Source organism: Ctenopharyngodon idella, chromosome 6, assembly GCF_019924925.1.
Source record: "Ctenopharyngodon idella isolate HZGC_01 chromosome 6, HZGC01, whole genome shotgun sequence".
NCBI lineage: Eukaryota > Metazoa > Chordata > Actinopteri > Cypriniformes > Xenocyprididae > Ctenopharyngodon > Ctenopharyngodon idella.
Window position 1 is genome coordinate 13,952,883 of NC_067225.1, and position 27,801 is coordinate 13,980,683.

Genomic DNA, 27,801 nt, shown 5'->3' on the forward strand with positions numbered 1-27,801 from the left:
TACTGAAATAATGTTCAACAATAATTGCAGAAATAATCTTATAAAATTATTGTTTTAAATATGGAAATATGAATAGAGAAACAATAGGAAAATAGACTATAGAAAATTCAAAATAGAAATATGAAATTATAAATTATATGCTCTTATGAAAATGACAAGTTTAAAGCTGCACTGATGCTGCATTTCCTTTACACAGAACCAAAGTAGCATCAAGAGCCACTTAAACAAGAAAATAAAAACTTTTATGCAGCCTTATTGCATATAAACTCAGAATTTGGACTCAAGTCTCTGATAAAGAGTGAGGTATCTCACTATGGGCATCGCCTCAGGCGTGACCAATGCAAGAGTCCTGCCTCCCTAATATACTATACATCACAGCATAAAGTAAAGCCCAACTTGCTGCCCCACTAAAATTTACTGAACTGAAACACCCTTAAAACATAATCTGATCAAAATGTGTACAAAACTGTACAAAGCCAGAAACACTGTTAACACTCTGGAGTCTGAGGTATTGCCGGCGATACCACCTCGGTTTTTTTCTTACCAGTGTGAAAGAGACTCAAAATACTCTGTCAATGTTGAACATACAATTAAGAGTGATACACCATTTTAATCTGTTGAATATCTTCTTTTATTTGTGTACACTCAGAGTAAAAACAAAATGTTGTGCTTTTTGTAAAATAAAGAAAACAAACATGATGCATGATCTCTCGTCTCCCTCTGAACGAAGTCCAATCTGATAGTTCTCAGAAAATGAAGTGTAACTTAGTGAATACTAATCACAAAAAAATTGGACTGACGTCTAAAGAAACGTTGAAATGTCAGGTTTTAAATCGTGTAAGTCAAATCGAAAACAAAAATTCTGTTTATGTAATCTGTATGAAAAGAGACACATGTCAGAAGTCTCATTATCCGCTAATGCGGCCACGCCCACGGAGCTAGCGCTATTCAGACGCAAATTCTGAGGCAATACATGTATACATCGTCGCAATCGTGTATTTATTATCTTCAAAAGTGTTTATCTGTATGTTAAAGCAATCTCTGGAAGCCTGTTAGTTCCTGGAATGTCACATGATATGCCTCTTCTTTTACTGATATTTGTGGACTAAAGGTGTACAGAGCACCCTCCGGCTGCAAGTATGAATTGAAAACACAGTATCCAGCGCTCACAGTGATGACAATAAATATTGAATAAATATTACTCCTCTGTATAGAAAATTGATATAAACATATGAGAATCCATCAGTATTTCTCCAAATGTGCATGCTTTTAAGCATATTAAGAAATTACGGTCAATATAAGATTTTAAGAGTCAAAATGTGAAGCTTGAGTCTTAGATCTTTTTAATGATGTATAGTTTGTCAACTGCACATTAACATTTAGGCTATATAATATAACAAATATAGTAGCCTATATGAAATGCCATAGAGGTAGGAATGTTCAGACGCTTTGCATCATAGAAATACATTATATTTTATAGTATATTAAAATAGAAAACCATTATTTGGTTAGAGACTTAAGACTTTAAAAAAAAAAAAAAAAAACTGTCCAATCTTTTGACTGGTACTGTAATTTAACATAGGCCTATACAAAATTTTCTTCACATCATGTGCAATAATACGTGCATGCATGAGATCACAAAAATCATGTTTTTTTCTGTCAAGAGTGGACATTAATACTGTTATCAGCATGATCACAGAGGGTTTTTTCACAGCCTACCTGACTGAAAGAGCTCATTAATATGCAGGTCATTACAGGTCCTTATTCAGATCTTTTGTCTTCTCAGGTGTGAATTACAGCATCATTCATGATGATTCACGCCTTCACGCATACTGTGTTTCTTGACAAAGTGTCTTAGAAAATTTAAATCTCTCTATTGTTTTATATGAACGAGTAGGCAGGATAATTTTTACATCATTTTGAAGCAAAAACTCTAGTCTACAACCTCCAGTACCAAGAAGTTGTGTGAACACAGATTTTTTTTTGTCCTTATTTCAGTGACTTAAGTTTTTTGTTTTTTCAATAACCACGCATAAACGTTATTCCTTCAAAAACACAAACATGTACATACATGTTCTTCACATATTATTGTAGCCTAGTTTGTGCTGAATACAGTGTAATGACACTTTTGTCATTAATATGTTTATGAACAACTGAAAAAAGCACAAGTGTCAGGGCATGTCAAAACTTCTCCAGGGCCCCAAAAATCCTCAGACTCCAGAGGGTTAACAGTTCCAGGAAGTTTATGTGTGCATTCAGTAGGGAGACAGGCCATTTTCCTTTAGCTATTCTGCTCTCGCACAACACACCCCAACCTGTGAGCGATGCATCTGTCGTCACCACCTTTCTCATAAAAACTGCCCCCAAAGAAGTCTCTGATTCAAGAAACGAGTGATTTCCTCAACAATGGAGAGTGTGCATACAGAGTGATGAAACTTTGCGATTGAGGTGGCGCATTTGCAGTAGTCCCATTGGATTGACGGAAATGGTCGAGTTTAGCCCCAGAAGACGTATACATAGTCTGAATGGGAGCTACAAATTGACCTGGGCTGCATTTCCCAAAAGCATAGTGAACCTAAGTTGATCGTAAACCAATTGCACCAAAGGACTCTACAATCTGCTTATGCTGGGTACACACCACAAGATAATCAGGCTGATTTTGGGCCGATTTCTCCCCTCCCGACAATCCTAGGTAATGTCCCGATTATCTTGATGGTTCTACAGATTATCTTATCAGATTTTCCTGTGGTGTGAGGTGTGTTAAGAGTGACTGAATCTGCTCAGAAGAACGTCGGAGGCGCCCCAATCGCGAATCTTAAATATTGAACATTAATCCCCGAGGACAAACGCGTGCACGCTCTGGAGATTGTGACGTGAAACGAAACAATATCCAATCAGAAAGCGAGCTGACAGAAGACAGAAGCATGACAATCACATTCATGTCACAGCACAAAGTTAAATGGATTTGGACAGCAGAGATGGAGGATCAGCTTGACGATTTGTGGCGACAGCACGAGTGTTTATACAAAGTGTCCTTTAAAACATACCAAAATCATTCAAAACACTATCAGCGCAATTTCTTCCTACCTATCGTCCGTCATGTTTATTCTGAAGTCTCGAGAGATTTTGTGAGATTTCCCATGTTCACAGTCAGGATTCTGGTTGAAAATCTGTTTGTGTGTGGTGTGCTTGTCACATCATACCACACCACTCACTATAGCAAAAAATTTTTTGTTCTCTTGTTTGTGGTCTCTCTTTTGTCTAATATATTTTATAGTTTAAGCTCTCCAAATGAGACACCAGTACTTTTGTATCTATCTCTGCTTTCTGCCGTGACAGAGCTCAGAGAAATAGATCTTCCAAATAAGCTGGTACTCTGAGCCCAAACATTCTAGGCAGTGTTAGAGCTGCTTCGACACATTTGCTAAACACTTTTGTGCTAATGAGAGCCTGAAAGGAAGTTTTGTAGGCTATGCCTCGATAGCCAAACCTGAGGAATTGTCTGTGTGCCTGGTAAATGCCTATATGAAAATATCTTTCTGGTCTATTGACGTAAACTGTCTGTCTGTGGGACGTATAACAAGGGGTAACCCCTTAAACGTCAGCATTTTGAACTTGTACTTTCTGAGGTGTTTGTTCTGCAAATCTCAACAGAAGGGGGATTTGACATCATTCCTCTGTTGTGCGCATCCAGCCTGGAAACCCCTTTTACAGGGAGCCTGTGGGAAAAGTGTTTGTTCCAGAAATGTTTAATTTTTGAAACACGTGGGGCCGCTAAAATGAGCTGATTAATGGCCGGGGCATATGATGGCAGTCTTTTACCATCACTCAGATCTCTCTCCGTACACTGGCCCACCTGCTGTAATGGCCAATTGATGCAGAGTTTAGCTGCTGCTTTCTGGAACATTTCAATTAGGTCAAGTTCCACCTGAACAGGACTCTTTGTTCAACACGCTGCCTGGATGTGAAAAAAATGAATGCAAGTCTTCTTTTCCTCCTTGCTCCGCCGCTTACTGAGCTAGCAGTTGCTATAAAAGAACAGTTAGAAACAGAATTATCCATAACATGACAAATCTCTAGTTATCCCTAGCACAACTAATCCACAGTGACAGTGAATATGCCCGCTATCAAAAAGAGAAGCATTCGTCAACGTACCTTGGCTGCTTGTCTAAAAACAGATAAGCATCATCTGAAAAACATGTTAGCTTTCAGAAGAGAATGAAGTAGGGACAGTTATGCAGTGATATATGTTAGGGAGGCAGGAGTCCTGCATTCCTGTCATGATTGGTCTATCAACTGCCAGACATGATGTTATTGGTACTTCCAGGATTGGTCATGCCCGAGACGATTCCCATAGTGAAATACCAAATAAATGTTTAAAAGACAACCTGAAAGCTCAAACTTCCAGCAGATACTGTCATTTCACATAAGTCTACAGTAAATCTCTTGAAGAGATGCTCTGACTCTCTATTGCTCTGCGCTGACTCTCTATTAGATGCGTCTGGGTAATAATGATGTGGATTTTACAAGTGGAACTGGGTGAACTAGTTATATGATGTAGTTTTTCTGTGTGAAAGCCACAAGCTTAAAAGAAAGCAATGTGCTTGGCTTCCTGTCTGAAGTCAGCAGAGTCTCAAACGGAATAGCTAACGTGCTTGCGTCAATGCCGGAACACACACACAAGTGAGCAGGACTGATTGCGTCAGAGCAGAGGATCCTGCTCACGCTCGTATGTCTTTCTCCTTTCATCATACTCTCCATCATCCACCCCTCTGAAACCGAGAGTGGGGCTGCCCTCATTCAGTCTAGCTGGAGGAACTGAATCAAATCCTGAATTCCCTCTGTTTCCTTCATGCATATTTTTTTTTTCTAATCTGGAAGATTCACACTGAAGTTTAGTAGTGTCACCCTTATTCACTTTCCTCAGGATCTAAAAGCTCAACATTTCACTAATTAAGAATGTTCTAACTGATCAAAATTCTTACCCATCCTTCTCGTTTTTAGGAGTGACACGGTTAGATGATCAGATATTCATTAATAGAAACCCAGGAGTGCCATCAGTGGTGAAGTTTCATCCATTTAACCCCTGCATTGCTGTAGCTGACAAAGACTCAATCTGGTGAGTGACTGGAAAATACACATCCACATTCATTTATAATCATAACACTTTGATAGAGAAGCATCAGCAAGCATAAGAACAAGCATATGACTGTGATGAAAGTTCATCTTTTCTTTTGACAAATCATTCATTTTTCCACCAAATTCAAAGCTTGAGGGTTTAACTAATTTACTACTTAATTTACTAAAATAAATTAAGACAGCACTGTAATATTACTACTGCAGTGTGAAGTAAAATAATATACTTATTATAAAATAATCATTTTTTCATTTACATTTATTTTACAGTTCAGTTGTATTACAATACAAATTATCAAGGTCTATAGTCTCACAAAATTCTGTGTTAGAAATATAAAATTGAGCAACACTGAATATTTTTTTTTTTTTTTTAGTTTTGTAATTATTTGTGGTAAGTAACAAATGTCCTTTTATGCCATATTTAGGCTATTTTTGCACACCCTCCCTGTGTCAGAACTCTATATTTGTGACACAGAGTATGAAAGGGCTAAGACTGATATTTTAATACCTCTTTGATTTAAACCTTATTTGTAAAAATGCTGATGAAGTTTTAAGTATAAAACTTGATGTCAGTTAAAAACACTGATTCAGTGTTTAATTTGTGTCATCACTCAGAAAGGTTCAAGGCATCTCTGTTACATTGTACATGCTTCAAAATGTTTTAGCAATATACACTGATCAAGCATAACAATATGACCACTGACAGGTGAAGTGAATAACACCGATTATCTCTCCATCACGGCACCTGTACAGTGTACATTTTAGGACATCCTCAGACCTCAGTCATGCAACTTTCTCTTGGCTTTAATCCCATCATAATGCCATCCTTGAGTTGTCTTTTTTCTTTGCTCCCCTTTTTTATATTTAACTAACTATTCTCAAATTGATGGTGTGTGTGTGTGTGTGTGTGTGTTTTAATTATGTAGAATCTAACTATTGATGTTATTCATTTTATGTAGGTTATTTATGTAATCCTTTGGCAATGTTCTTTGTTATTGTTATTTGAGAATTAAAAATGAATTAAAAACCAAAGAGAGAGAGAGAGGCCAAAGGTAAGCTGTAGGCTACCTGATATTTTGTTCGTACAGTTTTAATTAAATATTACACTGGCTAGGTTTTAACATGATGATTTTCACATAGGTCTGCAGAAAAACAGCAACGGGCTGAATGAAAATGTAATCGACTCTCTGAAAGCAGAAATAAAGCTGTTTCCCTGGTAACCTCTGTACACAAACCAGCTGTGCTTATAACAACGCAGTCTAATAGCTCAAAAGATTTTTTACTTCCCTTATGAAAATTAACCATGGTTTTACTACAAATAAACCCAAAAACATTATTGTTGTTAACCATGGTAACACACTAGTTTGTGGTATTTGTAGTAAAACTATTGTTATACAAATAGTATCAATCCAGTTGAGTGTTTGAAATAGCATTTTGATTAGCATTGAATTATAAATATACTTTATTATTACGGAAATACCCGAGAAGGCTTGAAGAAAACATATAAACCATTTATTGTTGTAGTCGTTTGTTTATTTTATTCATGTTTAATCAATCATAGTGTTTCCACCTTCTTTTTATTCAGTCACAGCGATAGCATGATGCCCATTGGGAATTTCCTGGAACAGCGTTTGTTATATTGCGTATATTTGGAGTATTTGGAGTATCTGCTCAAGGGCGCCCTCCGGCGTCCAGTATGAAACAGACATGTTTAGCACCAAGTAAAGCTCACTCAATCCTATTCAGGGTAAAAATAGGAAAATAATTCCTCTCTCTAAAGTACTTTGAGGGGAACATATAATCAATATGATTTTCTCCAGCGTACATAAGTGTACAGGGTTTTTTTTCCACAGTGGATGCATAAGAGGCACGTAATTCATATTAAATACATGGACTCCATTTTTGATTTTGCATACCTCCTGACAAAAATAAAGAAATTATTGAGACAGATTTTTATCATAATATAATATTTGACCTTAGACCTTTCTAATGATTTATAGACATACTGCTTGCATGTTAACAGGTAACCCCACATTTTGTCATACAAGTTTTAAATATTATTTTCTAATTGTTATAGTTATATTTTTAATTAAATACTAATGCTAAATACTTTAATAATGAAAGTTATTACAACAGTAATATTTCTTATTTGGTTTAATATTTTTATTTAGCAATAATGATAATAATAATAAAAATAATTTATCAAAATAATATATTAGCACAAAATTTCGGGCCAAATTGTGCAGGCCTACAAACAAGCAAAACAAGCCTGGTATTGTTTATAAAAAAAAATTGTAATTTGTTTTATAAAATCGCATTTTAAATCGCAAATCGCAATTTTAACCAGTAAAATCGCAATTAGATTTTTTTCTCCAAATCGTGCAGCCCTAATACACAGTGCATCGCAGTTTGTTGCGTATCGGGCTACATAGCCGCTGACCCCTGTCCACCGCCGAAAGCGTCACTTTTGGGCACGTGAACATTAGAACTGGACCACAGAGCAATGGAAGAAGGTGACCTGGTCTGATAAATCACATTTTCTTTTATGGAGATACCACAGCACACCTTCAGGGGTCTAGTGGAAGTCCATGCCTCAACGGGTCAGGGCTACACAATATTAGGAAGGTGGTCATAATGTTATGCCTGATTGGTGTGTGTGTGTGTGTATGTACAGTGGGTACGGAAAGTATTCGGACCCCCTTAAATTTTTCACTCTTTGTTATATTGCAGCCATTTGCTAAAATCATTTAAGTTCATTTTTTTCCTCATTAATGTACACACAGCACCCCATATTGACAGAAAAACACAGAATTGTTGACATTTTTGCAGATTTATTAAAAAAGAAAAACTGAAATATCACATGGTCCTAAGTATTCAGACCCTTTGCTCAGTATTTAGTAGAAGCACCCTTTTGATCTAATACAGCCATGAGTCTTTTTGGGAAAGATGCAACAAGTTTTTCACACCTGGATTTGGGGATCCTCTGCCATTCCTCCTTGCAGATCCTCTCCAGTTCTGTCAGGTTGGATGGTAAACGTTGGTGGACAGCCATTTTTAGGTCTCTCCAGAGATGCTCAATTGGGTTTAAGTCAGGGCTCTGGCTGGGCCATTCAAGAACAGTCACGGAGTTGTTGTGAAGCCACTCCTTCGTTGTTTTAGCTGTGTGCTTAGGGTCATTGTCTTGTTGGAAGGTAAACCTTCGGCCCAGTCTGAGGTCCTGAGCACTCTGGAGAAGGTTTTCGTCCAGGATATCCCTGTACTTGGCCGCATTCATCTTTCCCTCGATTACAACCAGTCGTCCTGTCCCTGTCCCATGCTTCACTGTTGGGACTGTATTGGACAGGTGATGAGCAGTGCCTGGTTTTCTCCACACATACCGCTTAGAATTAAGGCCAAAAAGTTCTATCTTGGTCTCATCAGACCAGAGAATCTTAATTCTCACCATCTTGGAGTCCTTCAGGTGTTTTTTAGCAAACTCCATGCTGGCTTTCATGTGTCTTGCACTGAGGAGAGGCTTCCATCGGGCCACTATGCCATAAAGCTCCGACTGGTGGAGGGCTGCAGTGATGGTTGACTTTCTACAACTTTCTCCCATCTCCCGACTGCATCTCTGGAGCTCAGCCACAGTGATCTTTGGGTTCTTCTTTACCTCTCTCACCAAGGCTCTTCTCCCCCGATAGCTCAGTTTGGCCGGACGGCCAGCTCTAGGAAGGGTTCTGGTCGTCCCAAACGTCTTCCATTTAAGGATTATGGAGGCCACTGTGCTCTTAGGAACCTTAAGTGCAGCAGAAATTTTTTTGTAACCTTGGCCAGATCTGTGCCTTGCCACAATTCTGTCTCTGAGCTCTTCAGGCAGTTCCTTTGACCTCATGATTCTCATTTGCTCTGACATGCACTGTGAGCTGTAAGGTCTTATATAGACAGGTGTGTGGCTTTCCTAATCAAGTCCAATCAGTATAATCAAACACAGCTGGACTCAAATGAAGGTGTAGAACCATCTCAAGAATGATCAGAAGAAATGGACAGCACCTGAGTTAAATATATGAGTGTCACAGCAAAGGGTCTGAATACTTAGGACTGTGTGATATTTCAGTTTTTCTCTTTTAATAAATCTGCAAAAATGTCAACAATTCTGTGTTTTTCTGTCAATATGGGGTGCTGTGTGTACATTAATGAGGGGGAAAAAAAATGAACTTAAATGATTTTAGCAAATGGCTGCAATATAACAAAGAGTGAAAAATTTAAATATTCATTTTTGTTACCATGTATTACTATATTGTTGCATATAAATGAAAATAATTGAATATAATTCATATTCCCAATTAAATTTAAGCATAGTGAACTGTATTAAAATTGTGTTCTCTGTGTGTGTGCAGTTTTTGGGACTGGGAGAAAGGAGAAAGGTTGGATTATTTCTACAATGGGAACCCACGGTACACACGCATCACATCCATGGAGTACCTTAATGGGCATGACTGCTCTCTCCTCCTCACTGCTACTGGTCAGTTCACCTATTAATCATGTTGACGCAGGCTTTGAATGGATCTCATCTTTGTTAGTTTCTGTGCTGACTTTCACCATGCCACTTTTTTTGCAGATGACGGAGCATTGCGGATTTGGAAGAACTTTGCTGACCAGAGAAATCCAGAGATGGTCACAGCATGGCAGGGGCTGTCTGACATGCTGCCCACCACACGAGGTTTGCTTTTATACTCACACACACTGTGCGGATACCACTCTTCTCCTTTCATCCGAGTTTCTTTTCCCCATCTACCTCCCGCTTGGCCAGTGTTTGGAAAAAGCTGTCGGAATTTCCAGTCTTACTGCATGATGCGGGACTGTATAGATGCCCATGGGTACTCTGGTATGAAAGCAGAATGTTAGTCATTGTATTAGTTTCCTCAGTTTGCTGTTGTGTAAGACAAATTGGCAGTTGCATAACCAAAATTATTTAGTAATTTACATTAGTAATTTACATTACACTTTACATTACATTTTAAGCTACAAAGGTGGCTAAGCTTACTTTTGATCAATATGTTTTTATATTATATATAATAGTATTGCTTCTAACTTTTCTGTCATTTATATTAGCTCTAACTTCTTATTCTTTACTGTATGAGCACAGACTGACAATCTTATGAAAACATTTGAAAAATTCAGACCACTACCAAATAATTGTTGTTCTGTCTGTTAATGATGTTAAGCCTCCCCATATCAGCTTACAAAACTGACAGGACTAAACAAAATAATATTATAGTCCCAGTGCCTTCTAATTATTCCCAGTGGATAATATCAAAATAAGACAAGCCTCATAGATGGTGGAGCTCACCTGCTTTATCTGTTATATCTAGTAGAGATCGACCGATATGGGTTTTTCTATAACCGATGCCGATGTTTAGAGGTCAGGGTCAGCCGATGGCCGATATGTGCTGCTGATTTTTAGGGCCGATATCTTGAAGTTTTCCCCTTCATTTGCATGCTAAAATGTCACACTAATAATTAGTGGATGCACAACATTTCTAAACTTAACATCATTTATTGAACACTGACTTGATTTACATAAAAGTTTTAGAGCATTTATCAAGCTGAATTTTTCAAGTTTGTTGGAACATAAATGTAAACAAATATACATTTAAATAAAATAAATACAACTTTATAAATAAAAATCAATTAAAAACTTTGTCATGTTGCACAGCCTTGTATGTAAGGACAGTTCTAAACTCTTAGTGATTTCTGACATTCTTGACGGTTAACGTTAGACAGGTTTAATGAGGATAATAACTGTGCGACATATATATATAGTCATTGGTCGGAACACATCACTTTATTAGGCTGATGTCCATTTCGCATTACACAGATGATGGAAACACACGCAGATGTGCATATTCTTGAGCTGAATTTTCATTAATGCAAAGTTGGATGGAAACCCGGCTATTATCTGCATCAAACCATGCTTCCGAACAAATGTCATACACTTCTGCGCAGTGGCGTAGCACAAATCCGCGGGGGTTCAACCAAGAAGGGGAGCCAATGGATATCACACAAGAAGCAACGTGCAAACTTTGCGGAAAAGTTATGCCGGTAAAAGCTTAACCTCGCTCAGTATTCAAAGTGAAAGTAAAAGTGACGTAGCTGCCTGACGCTGCATTAACGGAGCATTTTCTCTCAGAGACGAATTTCAACATAATATGCTGATAACAGTATATAACTGTCTTAATTTATTCCATTATTTCTCTTGTTGCCCGTACATATAGTGAAACAAATGAGAAGAATAGTATTTCGTGTTAAACAGCTTGTTTTTTTTTTTTTTGTTTTTTTTTTTTTTAAAGTTGGTGCTTGAAGTAGCTAGCCTAAAGCTGCTCTTAATTTTCATTTATGACTGCAGTGTTAGGAAATATTATAGACTGTTAATAATTTTAATTATAGGTCTAATTCATTGTATAATAGACCTAAAAAATGTTTAAAACATTTTCAAAGAGGAGCTGATAGCCTAATCTTTTATTATCCTCACAGCACGTCAGTTATGCGGTGATGCGCTGTGAAATTATTGCGGGGCAAATTTATTATAATATTAATTTAATAATAAAAGTAGCTTACCTAATAGTAATAATAATAGACTAGAAGAATGTAACAGGCTTACATTAATTGGAAAAGCCAAATCCTCTTAATATTGACAATATTTGTCGGAGTAACGTAGCCCTCAATCACGCTGCAGTGTTTGTGAGAGCTGCTGCCTTCTCCACCCCAAGCACAGAGTGAAATTCTCCGACTCCGATACAGGAAAAATAAAACAGAACTTCTAACATTGGGGCTAATATGTTAGCAAGCAAGCAAGCTGCTGGTAGTTTTGGACTACAGTCCTTAGAGGTAACTACAAGTAAGCGAACCTTCAACCAGCTGTAGCATTATGCCAGTTCCCGACGGTTCTATGCTATCCGTTGTTTCTTTCACTAAGTGAAGCAACACTTCATAGTTTACTAGTAATATATAGTAAATATATGGCCATAGGACTTTGCAATATCAGAATTTAAGCCTTAGGCTACCTTTATCTCCCAGTACTGTTGTTGAATCTTCCAAAAGTTTCAATTCACAAGCGGCAGCAGCACATTCCACCGCACCAATAACACAAGGCTGCCCGCGGACGTGCCTGGCTTTAAATCGGCGCTACTAAACACGGATATCGGCCGATGCCGATATATTAAAAAAAGACAAATATCGGCCGACCTCTAATATCTAGATGAATTTCTCTCAAACTGGTTATTTTCGGTGGGGTTTAAAGAAATTAATTTGCACATTGAAATCAGCTGAAAGACACATCAGAGTCAGCATGAGTCTGACTGGGAGTGACATTAGTTGTCAGCGGTGGGGCTTGTCACAACCCGTCAGTTAAAACCAGTTAGACAGATTTTTTTCGCATTTATAAGTGTGTGTGCAGTCAGCTTCAACTTTAAGACACATTTTTTAGGAATAGTTCACCTCATCTACCCCTCATACTTTTTGAAACATAATTTTTGTGTTGTTTATTTCTGTAGAATACAAAAGGCACAACATTAAGTTTGCTGTTTTTTCCGAAATGTTCAAATTTGGTACTGTCACTATAATGAATGAAGTTTGGCTGTGTTTGAAATGGCATACTAATGTACTATTCATGCTATTTCTACAGTATGCTGTGACCATATTATGTATTCTGCACAATATGCACATTTAATTTGAATTTATCCCATTCTATCTTTGAGTCATTATGTGATTGGACTGCCAAAAGACATTTACACAAAAATGGATTAAAATTGCACACACTAAACTTTTACATATTCTGTACTGTTTCACATACCATTTCAGGTATATGCTGCCCAGTAAACATTGTTTATAGCAAACACAGTATTGGCGGAATGCAACATTATCAGTAAAAGATTTAAATTTTGGTCTGTACCTCATATAAAGAGCTGATCTCAGAACTGTTATTAAAACTGGTTTCTAGGACAACTGAGCCCAGTCATAACTCCACCAGAGCAGAAAATAGTGGGAAATCCTTGTGCCCTTATGACTCCTAGCCAAATTTAAAAATTCATGATTACATTTTTTCATGGAAGCATGTCTTATATAAATCTATGCTAGATGGCACTTTTAACTCAATTCTAAAATGAAAAGGCTTGCTTGAGAAAAAGATCAGCAGCTTTAATAGAAATCATAAATGTTCTTGTGTCCTCCAAGTCTGGTTGCTGTATCCCTTATCCTTAGTGCTGTTTCTCATTCCTGTTTCCCCTGCATATAGTAGCTGCTTAGACACTCTTTTGCTTTCCTTTATTTTCTTTATTAATAAACAACTATCACTGTAATTCCACTGCAAAATCTGTGTTTACTTTTCCTGTAATATCTGTAAATACATTAGTTAGCATCCTCTGTCATTGGAAAGGAGGAACAGCAATATTGGTGTTGGCAACAATACTGGTGTTAGTTCACTCAAAAATCTCTTACTAACCCTTATGTAGTACTAAACTCTTATTAACTACCATTACTATCTTCCATGGACCATAAAAGATGACAGTACATTGTCATTCTCTCGGTTTCCATTTCTGTAACTCTGTGCCAGGAAGCCGCACACTCTTGAAACTTTGTATTAAATGTGGATTTGGAATATGAATGTTTAGAATTAGATGTTATATAGCAAATCCCTCAAATTCCTCAAGAAAAACCATGAAAAGTATAGTGTCTGATGAAGCATTATAGAATGAAACTACAAGATTTGTGTTTTTTATGCTCTTCAGCTGCAGCACATTGCGAGTGTGAAGGTGCAAATAAGAGAGAAACTATTCTGATTGGCTGTGTTTTGTGATTGATTTTGTGGTACTCTCCATTTTCACATTTAGTGTGGACAGACAAATTGCTTGTTGCTGGATTTCTGTCTTTTTAGGACACAGTGTAAAGGGCCATTCACACCAAGGGTTATAACTGTAATGCTCAGTTAACTTGAAGCATTTAAAATGGCAGACAACAAAACTGCAGCGCATGCTTATAATAAACAGAACAACATCATCTGTTGATGCGGACACTTATGTAGTTATCGTTCTTTATAGTTATTGTTCTTGGTGTGAACAGGTCTTAAGTCATTATTCATCTCTCTCTTTCGCAGCTATCAGATCTCATTTGCATATTTTCAAATGTGTGCATTACAGTGCATAAGACTAGTTTTAATGTCAGGAATGCTAAAGGCAATTAGCTCTTACTTGTTACATGATTGACTGCCACATGACAGTTTGAATGTAAGGGAGTGCAAATGAGTTTTGGGATCTATTCCAAAGATAAAAGTTTTCAGTGAAAATGGCCAAAATTTTGCCGTTCATCACACGAAGTTGTTCTTTAGCGTACTTTAGTACAGGGGTCCTCAAAGTGGGGTTTGTTCCCCATAGCCAGGGGGTCCTCAAAATAAATTTAGGGGCCTATGACTTCCACAATGCCAAAAAACGCAGACGGAATTGTGGAGTCATAAAAATGTAATTTACTGTATAATGCAGAATGTCACAGAATTTGACACGTTGGATGAATAATTTAAAAGTAGGACTGTGTACTTACGTCTGTGAATATTTAAGCTCAAATAGACTGTTATTGCATGTTCTACACGTCTCTGTGTGAATTCACCAGCAGTTCACCATTTTATTTGATATTATTGTGGTTTAACCTCAAGAAATTATAACAAATATATTACTATTGTACAGTAGAATGTACTTCTCGTAGTAATAATAATACAATTATTAAAACTTTATTTTTTTAAGGAATAATCACACAATTTTTCTTCCATGTTTTAGTTTCAACAGTAAACCTCTGTTGTGCAGCACTTTGCCAAAAATAAAAGCAGTTGATACATTTTCATTTCATTACATTTTTAAAAGATAACATTTTTTAAAAGATTAGCCTTCATTTCATTACCACCTTTTTTGATAATAAATTTGTATTTCATAGGGCCCTGTTATTGCAATCATTTGAAAGTTGTTGGTTTTTTTTTTACTGTATGAATTGATTAGACATGCTTCTTGATTTTTTTTATTTTTTTTTTATTTATTTTTTTTACTTTTAATAAATCATTGATAAATTTCAATTAATTACATGCTTTTTGATTACTAGAGTACAAACTGTAGCAAGCATATGCTTAATCACTGTTATAATTATGAGGTGGTCCTTGGAAAATGTTCTCCCCTCTAAGGGTCCCTGGCCCCAAAAAGTTTGAGAACCCCTGCTTTAGTATACTATATTATATATTAGATTATTGCGCACTACTTTTATGGAACTTCAGTGCCACTGTATACTGTATGGTAACTTTAACATTCTTCAACATTTCTTCTTTTGTTGTTAAAGAAATTTAGGTTTAGAGAAACATGAGGGGTGAATAAATGATAACTTTTATTTTTGGGTAAACTGATCCTTTATTACAGAGGTCTCCAAACTCAGTCCTGGAGGGCCGCTGTTCTGCAGAGTTTAGCTCCAACACACCTGCTTGAAAGTTTCTTGCATGCTTAGTGAGACCTTGATCAACTGGTGCAGGTGTGTTTAATTGGGGTTGGAGCTAAACTTTGCAGGACAGTGGCTGTCCAGGCTTGAGTCTGGAGACCTCTGCTTTATTATGATACTGTTTTGACAAAGATCCGTTGTTGTTGGCCAGTAGTTTTATAGCATATATTCTTGCACTCTTTGACCTCCAATTTTTCTATTATGAAAAATACACTCACATATTCTCAGCCTGTGGATGTTTATTTCCCAACTGAAATGAATCTAGAGCATAACCTAATAATAATAATAATAATAATAAAATAACTATAGTACATTAGTATGCCATAATAATCTCAGTCACATACATTAGAACGCAAGGAGATGCTTGAGCCACTGACTTTCCTGAAGAACTCGTGCACATCTGCGCTTCTTTAAGATGGATGAGCAAAGTTTTGACTCTGGGAGCAGATATCAGCCTTGCTATTCGGCTCCCAGTGAGAAAACCTGATTTACTTGGCAGATGTCATGCTGGGAAACCACAGCCTTGTTCTCCCTCCTTTTCCTGCAGTGTGTGTGTGTGTGTAGATAAGGTATAAGGTGAATAAAATTCAGGTGGAATATGACTGGGTGTCATCTCTCTCTCTCTCTCTCTCTCTCTCTCTCTCTCTCTCTCTCTCTCTCTCTCTCTCTGTGTGTGTGTGTTTGTGCATTCTCCAATTGAAATGTGTATGTGAGAGCCTGTTTCCATGTAAAAGTGTGTGCGTGATAAGGCTCAGTCCCACATGCCGCCTTAAACCCTTGCATACCACCTCTAAATCCTCTCTTTGGTGACGTGACTGTTGGTAGACTAAGTGTGCATCAAGAATGCATGATAGTTGCAAAGGAGGCATTCTCAAGCACTGAAGCCTAAATTGAAAAACAGGACCACACTACTGTTGTGTGGATTTTACTGATATATGTGCACAAAGGCAACTGTAAGACCACAAGTTCTCATGAAGTGCACCATTTGGGACAGTGCCACAGATCACATCCTGGTGTGTGTTTGCTAACACTGTGGTGTCCTCTGGCTGATATACTGACCGTCCCTCCTGATCTCCTTCCTGTGTTCTTCCCCTCTCTTCCGCTTCTCTTCTCACAGGTTTGGCCCGACGGGTCTCAATCTATCTTGACAGAAGTAAGCAGGGAGGTGAGTGCTTCTCTCTCTTATTTTCCTTCACCTCTGTTTGGTGTTTGCATGTATGAGACTAAGCCACTAATGTTTTCCTATTCCCAGTTACAGCCTAACATTTTTCTCTACATCCATCCGATTGGCTCTTTTTATTCTTTCTGCAATTCTGGCTAGTGGAAGTCAAATCTGTCCAGTATTTAATTTAAAAATTATTCTTTGTTGGAGATTTGTGTGTGTGTGTATGTGTATATATATATATATATATATATATATATATATATATTTATTTATATATTTTTCAGGGGCTTTTCCTCGGAGGAGGCAAGGGAGGCAGTGCCTCCTCAAAAATAAATAGGATGAGAAAATAATCCATATTACATATAAAACAACACAAATATTACAAATTATGACATTAAAAAGAGCGCAAGTCAATCGTATTTCTAAAGGAACACTGCCCAACAGCGACACCCGCAGGTAAAGTTACAGCAGGAGTCATGCCTCCCTTTGCTCTCATAGAAAACCATAGAAAACCATCAGACCCCTGGCGTGCGGTGGGTTTTGTGGGGGGTAATTGAGAATGAATGGGGGAAAGTCACGTGAGAGGAGGCAATGTCTCCATCGCGCTATGATTGGATGTAATTGGTTATGATTGGATATGATTGGTTTGTGCGATAAATCCCGCCTCTTGTTGATGTGCACGTTCCGCGTGTCAGTTTGAATGAACAAATGATGGTGTCAATGGGAAGACTAATTGAAAAGTAAGTAAACAGATCACCCAGTTAGATATCACTGCTTTATGTCACGTCAAAATCAAACTTGAAATGGACTGAAAACATGATGACTGTGGGGGGTTTTAGTGCAATCAGCTTGGTGAAATTAAAAAAAACAATTCGTGTCTGTGACAGACAGTGTTTACGGAGCATGACTGATGATCCAAAATAGCCTAAGTTGACTATTAAAAAGAAAAACATCAATACACAAATAAAATATATTGTTTAAATTATTATTGCCTTTAGTTATTTTGGAATGAATGTAGAAATGCTTAAAACACTAACTTGATGAGATTGACTTGGTTTTGATAAATAGAACATTTATTACAATACATTGTTAAGGTAAAATTACAAAATAGAATTGTATTTGGTTTCTTTTTTTCTTTTTTGATGTAATGTAAAGTAATGTTCATTTAACAAGGAAGATGTGTCAACGTTAAGAGTAATGCACATGAATTTACATTGATTCATAAATAAATAAAAAATATATATATTATATTTTATTTTATGTATTTATTTATTTTTTTGCAGAGCTCATTTAGTAGAGAAACTAATTTGGAACTAATAGTGTGGTTCTCTTTGCTAAAATTAATAAACACACAAGGGATGTGGAATCTGTAGGAATTTACGATTGGTGGAACGTGTTGAAACGTGGATTTCGTGTGGCTTTCTCATTGCTCTTGTTTATTATAACACACATATGAAGAAAGGTATTAAAAATATTATGTAACCTTATGCCTTCAGTAATATTCACTGAGCAATTTCACCATCAGCATAAGTATGTATTAATCTTACCTGAATCAGACTGATCTTTGTGCATGTGTGTATTGTGCTACTGGATGTGAATTTTACATGCATATTCCTGTTGATAAGAACGTTAAAGTGTGTGGTATATATGTATTATGTGTGCACTATGCGCAAATGTCTTTTTGCGTATCAGATCAGTTAAACTCTTTGAAAGTTCATATTACTTAATGCAAGTTCATTCAGTTAAGCATAACCCTGGAATTTGAAGACAAACCAAATGTGATGATGAATGTGCTTCATAAAGTTTTTTTTTTTTTTTTTTTTGTTTGTTTTTTTTATTCCTGATGTGAAATTCTCCCTTGGCTTCTCTGGTTATATCTCAGCAGTGTTTGGAGGGATAAGTGTGAGGGGGTTTTTCTCTTCCCCAAGATTGGATTTTTGATAGACAGCAGAAGTTTTGAAAGTAGGGCAGCAGTGCTTCAGTTTCAGCATCACAGCTTGTCCTGATCCACATAACTTTTGGCTGTGTGTTTAGGACACTCATGAGAGAATGATTGACTGACAGACAGACAGTCAGAACTGAACCAGGGGTCCAGAACAGCCAGGACAAAATTCCCCTCTCACCTTTCAGAAGGTGCTGTCAGCGTGAAAGCTGAAGCTTTGCAGTCATTTGGAAGTTGTTTTTTGTCAGTTTAATCTAGAGGCATAAATGGGCAATAAACTGAAGTCGGAAACGCTGTGACCTGACCAGTACTGTCAAATTTTACCGTACCAAAAGGGTGGAGCTACACTCTGCGGTACATTGATTGGTTGACACAGAATCGTCACTTGCGCGTGCTACAAGGGGAATGACAACACAAGAGGCGCCACACAAATGTGGTTCAGGCAACACGTGCATTGATTATCTTCACTTCATGTAGGCTATATAACAAAACAAAATATAAAACACAACCCTGCCTCTTTTCGTTTTCATTTAAAAAATAAGAAACCTATTAATGTGTGGTTCAGGCAATATGTGCATATGTACATATGTGCATATGTTATCTTCACTGTATATGTAGCCTATAATAAAATGAAATAAGACAAAACAACCCTGTTTCTTTTTGTTAAAAGTCAGTTTTAATTATCAATAATAAACATTATAAAAGTATTTGTATAAAGTATGAGAAGCTATACAATAAGAAATAAAGACAAGCAAACAATTCAGTTAAACGTACAAAGTCAGCGCACTAGTACAACGTTAAAGTTAAATAAATATATAAAGTTATGAAACTTCACTTTGCCCTCAGCCAAAACAATTTGCCCGGGAACAAATTATAAATTCATGAGACCAAAGATTGCCCGTTATACACAAGATGAATGATATCTCGTTTTTAACCACTACAGAGACATCTGAGGCAGCGGCAAATGTCTGAAGGACTAGCCGCGGTACAGCTGTTCTCGGCTGGGTACATTAGCACTGAGCGCCCAGTGATCACCTGGGTCTCACAACTCCGACAAGGTCAGATCAAATTTTCAAATAGGCGCTATCTTTATAAATAAACCACAAATTTGAGCTGTAAACAACTACATTCTCATCTAAAAAACTTTTAAAACTACATTTCATGACACAATAAAATAGTTTTTAAATTACGCGGGTTTTCTCATCCGCTTCTCCGCTATTGACCCTTGCCGGTAGGTGCTGCTGCATGGACGTCTGAACTTTGCGTACTTGGTATTGTGAAATGCCGAATGTTGGCGTGCAGCAAGCAAAGCTTGTCTTCTTCTTGTGACAGACAGCCTCAAGCCGAGAAGCAAGAACAAGATCTGCTGTATCCATTGTTGTTTACTGTGTCGTTTTCTTCTTAGCGCAAGAATAACGTCGATCACTACTTTCCGGCTACACGCCTATCAAGTAAGGGTACTGTTGTAAGGGTAGCCTGATCAGGGTGTACCGTTCCGAATCGTACTGAACTGAACCGCACCGCTCAGTGAAAACGAGCCATAAGAGAGTGTGTGTGCACACAATGAGTTGTTCATAAAAATAAACCAAACTCAAGCCCATAGTTATTCACCTTATCTAGCAAGCAACATGAAAGTAAACTATTTCCTGTGTGGGCACTTCAGATTCTTTTGCCGCTATAGGTAAATAAGGGGAACAATAACAAAATGCGGTAAATGGTAAAATAAATTGCGATACTAAACAGTGTGTTTATGTATGTTTATGTTACAGTTTGCAATATCAGGCAGCATAATGGACCGTTTTTTTTATAGATTAAATGAATGAAAGCGGATGAGACCGTAAGCCGCTACACAATCAAGTTACTGTGCCCACGTCCGCTCTTACTTTAAGAATAAGGTAAATAGACGTGTGGACACATGTACAAAAACCTGGGGCCTTGTGTATAAAATTGAGTAGATTTCATCCTTAAAGTGTGTAAGCACAAAAGTTTTCAGATTTCTAAAACCGTATATGTACACCAGAACCTGTGTAAAATTGTAGCAATCCCATATCAGTGGAAGATTGTGCATGTATTCACCCCCTCCCTGTCTCCACCCCAATATAAACATATATAAAGCTTACATCATATAGTTTTACTATTCATATCCTCATTTGCATATCATTTAATGCATATTTCCATGAATATTTCCATTTTGTTTAAAGTTACATGACACTAGGAAATTATGAGATAGGCAGACTGTAAATGCTGTTTGTGCCGTCACATTACATTGCTAAAAATCATTCAGTTGTCTTGTTTAAAATATAAATATTCAAATTGGGGATGTGGCTGAAGCCAGATAATGGCTTCAAAATGAATAACGCATTCTACCGAATAATAGAACAAATATCGGTAACGCTTTAGATTACAGCCCGGAAAGTACTGCGTAATTACAACGAATTTACAGCATAACTTTCGCTAATTATAGTGTACCTATAAAGTAAGTACGTGTAAGTATAAGGGAACAATATGTAAAGTCTTGGGAATAAAGGGGTAACAACCAGGAAAATAACAAATTATTTATACTGTATTATGATAGTATTATGATAGACAACAATCTTACGTTTGGGAGCAATTTAGTGAGAACATACACTGATTAAGTTGTTTCAAGGCAAGTAGAAAGAACTACTGCAATCTTTTTTAATACATGGGGAAATATACTTTTGTTTAATGTAGTTACAGGGTAAGTATGACATTGCGGGCTGTAAATTAAAGTGGTGCTTGTTACACTCTTGTTTCATGTAGTTACAGGGTAAGTATGACATTGCGGGCCATAAATTAAAGTGGTGCTTGTTACACTCTTGTTTTTTATGTAGTTACAGGGTAAGTATGACATTGCGGGCCGTAAATTAAAGTGGTGCTTGTTATACTCTTGTTTTTTATGTAGTTACAGGGTAAGTATGACATTGCGGGCTGTAAATTAAAGTGGTGCTTGTTACACTCTTATTTCATGTAGTTACAGGGTAAGTATGATATTGCGGGCCGTAAATTAAAGTGGTGCTTGTTACACTCTTGTTTCATGTAGTTACAGGGTAAGTAATTAAAAAAAACGCAAACAATCTGTTTATCACTCAGAAACCTTTATTTGAAAACAACTTATTTCAAAACAGATTTAAAGTTACAACACTTCTTATTCGTTTCTCTTGCTTGGCTTCCTCCTCCTCTTGTTCCTCTTCTTCTTTTTCTTTCCACTGATGAATCTTAAGAGGGAATCCCATGTCATTTGCCATTCTGTATTAAAAGAAAATACAGTACACCCGGAAATGTGCTCACCGTTTACTCATCTTTTACCCTCATGCCATCTGAGATGTATACGACTTTCCTTGTTAAGATGAACACAAACGAAGGTTTTAGAAAAAAAAATCATATCTGGGAACACTTTATAATGCAAGCTCATGTGTTCCTAAGTCGAAGCATCAAACAGCACATACAACAATAACAACAGTAATCCATACGACCCCAATTGATGAATCAATGTCTTCTGAAGTGAAATGATACGTATTTGTAAGAAAAATACAAAAAATGTAAAAAAAAAATTTAAACTTTCGACCAACTGTCACCTGCGCATGAAAGGGTTGAGAGTTCATGCTTGACGTAACTTAAAGCGTGACGTAAGCCTGCCGAGAAACTCATGCGAAAAGTCACGCGGATGTCGGATGCTGTCAGTTTTTTTTTTTTTTTTTTTTATTTATTTTATTAATGCTCACAATAAAATACACAGAATAACAGATAATGATAACGAGAAACAAACAAGACAGAATAACAGAGATGGCAGTTCTCACGCGAGTTTCACATGAATCTCCCGCGAGAACGTCATGAAAGCTTCATGTTGCTCATTACAATATGCTTCGTCAAACGCAAAGTCGACTCTCATGCAGGCGCTGGTGACAGTTGGTCGGATGCGAAAAGATGACTAGCCTAAACCATGAGAAAATTTCTGGGTGTACTGTATTTTCTTTTAATACAGAATAGCAATGGGATTCCTTCTTAAGATTCATCAGTTAAGAAACAAGAGGAGGAGGAAGCCAAGCAAGGGAAACAACAGCATCAACAACAACAAAAAGGACAAAATGTGTTACTTTCTGTCAGGATTTTAGAATTTGAAATGAAAAGTTGATTTAAAAAAAACAATGAATAAATGAATAATAAGTGTTGTAGACCTGTTTTTAATTAAGTTGTTTTTCAAATAAATCTTTCGGAGTCAGTGATATCAGATTGCGTTTTTTTTTTATTTATTTTTTTTTTTAACTACATTAAATAAGAGTGTAACAAGCACCACTTTAATTTACGGCCCGCAATGTCATACTTACCCTATAACTACATGAAATAAGAGTGTAACAAACACCACTTTAATTTATGGCCTGCAATGTCATACTTACCCTGTAACTACATGAAACAAAAGTATATTTCCCCATGTATTAAAAAAGATTGCAATAGTTCTTTCTACTTGCCTTGAAACAACTTGATCAGTGCACTCCCAAACGTAAGTTTGTTGTCTATCATAATAGTATCCCTTAGTTTTAAAATACTTACAGTATAAATAATTTGTTATTTTCTTGGTTGTTACCCCTTTATTCCCAAGACTTTACATATTGTTTCCCTATACTTACACATACTTACTTTATAGGTACACTATAATTATCGAAAGTTACGCTGTAAATTCATTGTAATTATGCAGTACTTTCCGGGCTGTAATCTAAAGCGTTACACAAATATTCGGCAGGCAGTCAATCCTCGTTTTTGCTGGATAAAATGTGAGCCAGCGGATAGCACAATATTAAACAAAAACCTCTAAAATCACCCCACAATAATGAGTGTGTGAAGTAAATGAGTATAAACTCTATGAATGAAATAAGCACAAATCAAATAGCCGCATTACTATCTCTGTGCATCTCTCAGAAATCAGAGCTTGTCAAGTTAGATATCAACTAAAATACTACATGATACACATTTTCTACAGTTTGATATGTCTATTAAAGTATTTAAACCTTGTACGATAGGATACACGAATGAATGGAGATGGCAAACGTTTAATGTATTCTTTATCATTTGCACAGATTTGCATTTGTATGCATAGTAAAAGTTGTTTTAGCAATTTTCAACCACTGGATTTTTTTTTTTTTTTTTTTTTTTTTTTTTCAACTTCCATGTTCTCTAATCAGCTATTTTATATAGAATTCGACGACTCTTATTTGAGGTTCTGGATGATTGTCCTGACATAACTCGTACACAAAGTACACAAACTCACAAAGTTCCTCTGATTTTTTTTTTATTTTATTTTATTTCACATGATGAGGTATTGTTTTTGTTAGAAGATACATAAATATTTATAAGGAGGTCCTGGACCCAGAACTCCACCAGCTCAAAGCACAACCGCACTACATCTCGAAACACTGCCTACGATGCTGTTGGCTCCAACAATTAGAAGATATTTAAAGGGCACCTATTATGCCCCTTTTTACAGGATGTAAAATAAGTCTCTGAGTCCCAGAGTATGTATGTGAGGTTTAGCTCAAAATACCCCAAAGATACTTTTTATAGCATGTTAAAATAGTCAGTTTTGGGGGGGTGAGCAAAAACACGTTTTTGTGTGGGTCCCTTTAAATGCAACTGAGCTGCTGATCTCAAGAAGAGGGCAGAGCTTCAAGAGCTCTTGCAACAAACAAACAGGACAATCTCAAGCACTGCAAATGTCAGAAACTGTCAGTAATGGTGTTCAGTTCGAACTGGAGTCAGACAATGATGCCTACAGAGCCAGAGAATATATGCTGCATGGAGATAGAAGTTTATTTTACATCACACAAAAGATGAAGCGTCCGTTTTCACTCCAGAAAATCACTAAGAGCTGAATAAACACAGTACAAGAAGTGCACGTTAAAGTCTTATCCATAAACTCTCTCTCTCTCCCTTTGCATTATCAACAACATACACAGCAGTTGAATTACACAAAACACTTGTTACAACAGTAAACAGATATATACAGACCTTATTCTTTTTTTTGAATGGGGTGCTTAATAAACTGGTAAACTTTTTTATCCATAAAACAATGATAAACTGTAAAAACGTGTGTGCTCTCCCCTTCCTTGCTGCTGTGACCAGTATCGCTCTGGAGTCTATAAGCTGGATCACGAAAAGTTGGTACTGATCCATCCTTGAGTAACAAATTTTTAGCAGAACCTGTGTTTTGTATTGTCTCTTTGCATTGATCATCACTCACAAAGAAGTCTGGAGTGAAATGATTCGTGCAGACATAAACAAATGTAGGTATATTTTGGGGTGCATTACAAAAATAAAACTAATCCACTGCATCCTCAATGGCTCAGATTTTGGTAGAAAATGAAGACCCCCATGTCACTCTTACATCCAACAACAGAACACCGGGATTGCTTATGAGACATTGTTTTCGGTAAAGCTGCTTGAGCACGTATAAAATGGCGGATAGCGTACAACTCGCTGAGGGCAGAAACTACAGGTGCTGGTCATATAATTAGAATATCATCAAAAAGTTGATTTATTTCACTAATTCCATTCAAAAAGTGAAACTTGTATATTATATTCATTCATTACACACAGACTGATATATTTCAAATGTTTATTTCTTTTAATTTTGATGATTATAACTGACAAATAAGGAAAATCCCAAATTCAGTATCTCAGAAAATTAGAATATTACTAATGACCAATACAAAGAAAGTATTTTTAGAAATCTTGGCCAACTGAAAAGTATGAACATGAAAAGTATGAGCATGTACAGCACTCATTACTTAGTTGGGGCTCCTTTTGCCTGAATTACTGCAGCAATGCGGCGTGGCATGGAGTCGATCAGTCTGTGGCACTGCTCAGGTGTTATTAGAGCCCAGGTTGCTCTGATAGTGGCCTTCAGCTCTTCTGCATTGTTGGGTCTGGCATATCGCATCTTCCTCTTCACAATACCCCATAGATTTTCTATGGGGTTAAGGTCAGGTGAGTTTGCTGGCCAATTAAGAACAGGGATACCATGGTCCTTAAACCAGGTACTGGTAGCTTTGGCACTGTGTGCAGGTGCCAAGTCCTGTTGGAAAATGAAATCTGCATCTCCATAAAGTTGGTCAGCAGCAGGAAGCATGAAGTGCTCTAAAACTTCCTGGTATACGGCTGCGTTGACCTTGGACCTCAGAAAACACAGTGGACCAACACCAGCAGATGACATGGCACCCAAAACCATCACTGACCGTGGAAACTTTACACTGGACCTCAAGCAATGTGGATTGTGTGCCTCTCCTCTCTTCCTCCAGACTCTGGGACCTTGATTTCCAAAGGAAATGCAAAATTTACTTTCATCAGAGAACATAACTTTGGACCACTCAGCAGCAGTCCAGTCCTTTTTGTCTTTAGCCCAGGCGAGATGCTTCTGACGCTGTCTGCTGTTCAAGAGTGGCTTGACACGACAGCTGAAACCCATGTCTTGCATACGTCTGTGCGTAGTGGTTCTTGAAGCACTGACTCCAGCTGCAGTCCACTCTTTGTGAATCTCCCCCACATTTTTGAATGGGTTTTGTTTCACAATCCTCTCCAGGGTGCGGTTATCCCTATTGCTTGTACACTTTTTTCTACCACATCTTTTCCTTCCCTTCGCCTCTCTATTAATGTGCTTGGACACAGAGCTCTGTGAACAGCCAGCCTCTTTTGCAATGACCTTTTGTGTCTTGCCCTCCTTGTGCAAGGTGTCAATGGTCGTCTTTTGGACAACTGTCAAGTCAGCAGTCTTCCCCATGATTGTGTAGCCTACAGAACTAGACTGAGAGACCATTCAAAGGCCTTTGCAGGTGTTTTGAGTTAATTAGCTGATTAGAGTGTGGCACCAGGTGTCTTCAAAGTTGAACCTTTTCACAATATTCTAATTTTCTGAGATACTGAATTTGGGATTTTCCTTAGTTGTCAGTTATAATCATCAAAATTAAAAGAAATAAACATTTGAAATATATCAGTCTGTGTGTAATGAATGAATATAATATACAAGTTTCACTTTTTGAATGGAATTAGTGATATAAATCAACTTTTTGATGATATTCTAATTATATGACCAGCACCTGTATATTAATGCAGGACTGTCAGTCAGCAGCCATGGGCAGGGCACATTTATGTCCAAACACCATGTAAAAGTGGATTTTGCATAATAGGTGCCCTTTAAATAAATGTTAAAATTGTAATTAAAAAAAAAAAAAAAAAAAATTCTATGGATTATACAAGGCATATTTGTAAAATGTTAACTACGCAGGGAACAGAATATACATTTCAGTCATGACAACTCTCGGAGTGGATTAAATTCAACCAGCATTTATTGGCATGGGGCATGAAGTATACATGGCTTGATTTTGGCGTACGAGATCTGCTACGCTGCTGCTGCTGCTGCTGCTGAGCAAATACGAATTTGTTCAGCTTAGTCAAATAAAGCAACAAAGAAACGGCTGCTGCAAGAATGGTAGAACCCCTGTAGCAGATCTCTACAGGTGGCGCTGGGGAGGAGGAGGGATAACAGAGCTTTCACATCTGCAGCTTGTCGATCGCAGGCTAGGGTACGATATATATGGTTGCGTGGCTTTGGAAATACTTCTGATTGGCTGGTGCCACGGCATAGAAAGAACCAATCAACGTTCGGTTTGGGTTTCATGCCTGAACTCTGTATTTAAAACAGCCTTTTCAAGTAATTTTACGAACTTTGTTAAACCCCGCCCACTTCCGGTTTTATCCAAATACAGATAGATAATTTTTTTTGATGCTAATTTTGAGATTGTTACAGATACAAATATTGGCTCCACTGCACACCCCTAATTCAAATATCTATAAGACAAAATACATAAAACAAAATTGTAAGTATAAAATACTTAAAATTAGAGACATTTTTCAGAGAAGAATGTTTCTCGTTTATTCCTATTGGCAAAATATTGTTTTAAACAAAACTAATACATACAGTTTTGCTGGTAAAATAAACATCTGTTTTAGAATGTTTGGATATTTTTACTGGAAACTAACAGATACT

General features: G+C 37.1%; 1 protein-coding gene across 5 annotated transcripts in view; it reads left to right on the plus strand.

Moving 5' to 3' along the window:
• rptor (regulatory associated protein of MTOR, complex 1) overlaps positions 1 to 27,801 on the plus strand; it is a 288,348-nt gene that overhangs the window by 247,431 nt on the left and 13,116 nt on the right. For 2 of the 5 annotated variants that reach the window (XM_051898081.1, XM_051898082.1), the window contains exons 27-30: positions 5,005 to 5,119; positions 9,513 to 9,637; positions 9,734 to 9,835; positions 16,757 to 16,804. In XM_051898081.1, coding sequence (XP_051754041.1) covers positions 5,005 to 5,119; positions 9,513 to 9,637; positions 9,734 to 9,835; positions 16,757 to 16,804 — 390 coding nt within the window. Of the gene's footprint in view, positions 1 to 5,004; positions 5,120 to 9,512; positions 9,638 to 9,733; positions 9,836 to 16,756; positions 16,805 to 17,088; positions 18,027 to 27,801 lie in introns of those variants that run through there. The other 3 variants (XM_051898084.1, XM_051898085.1, XM_051898086.1) reach the window with 2 other exon arrangements.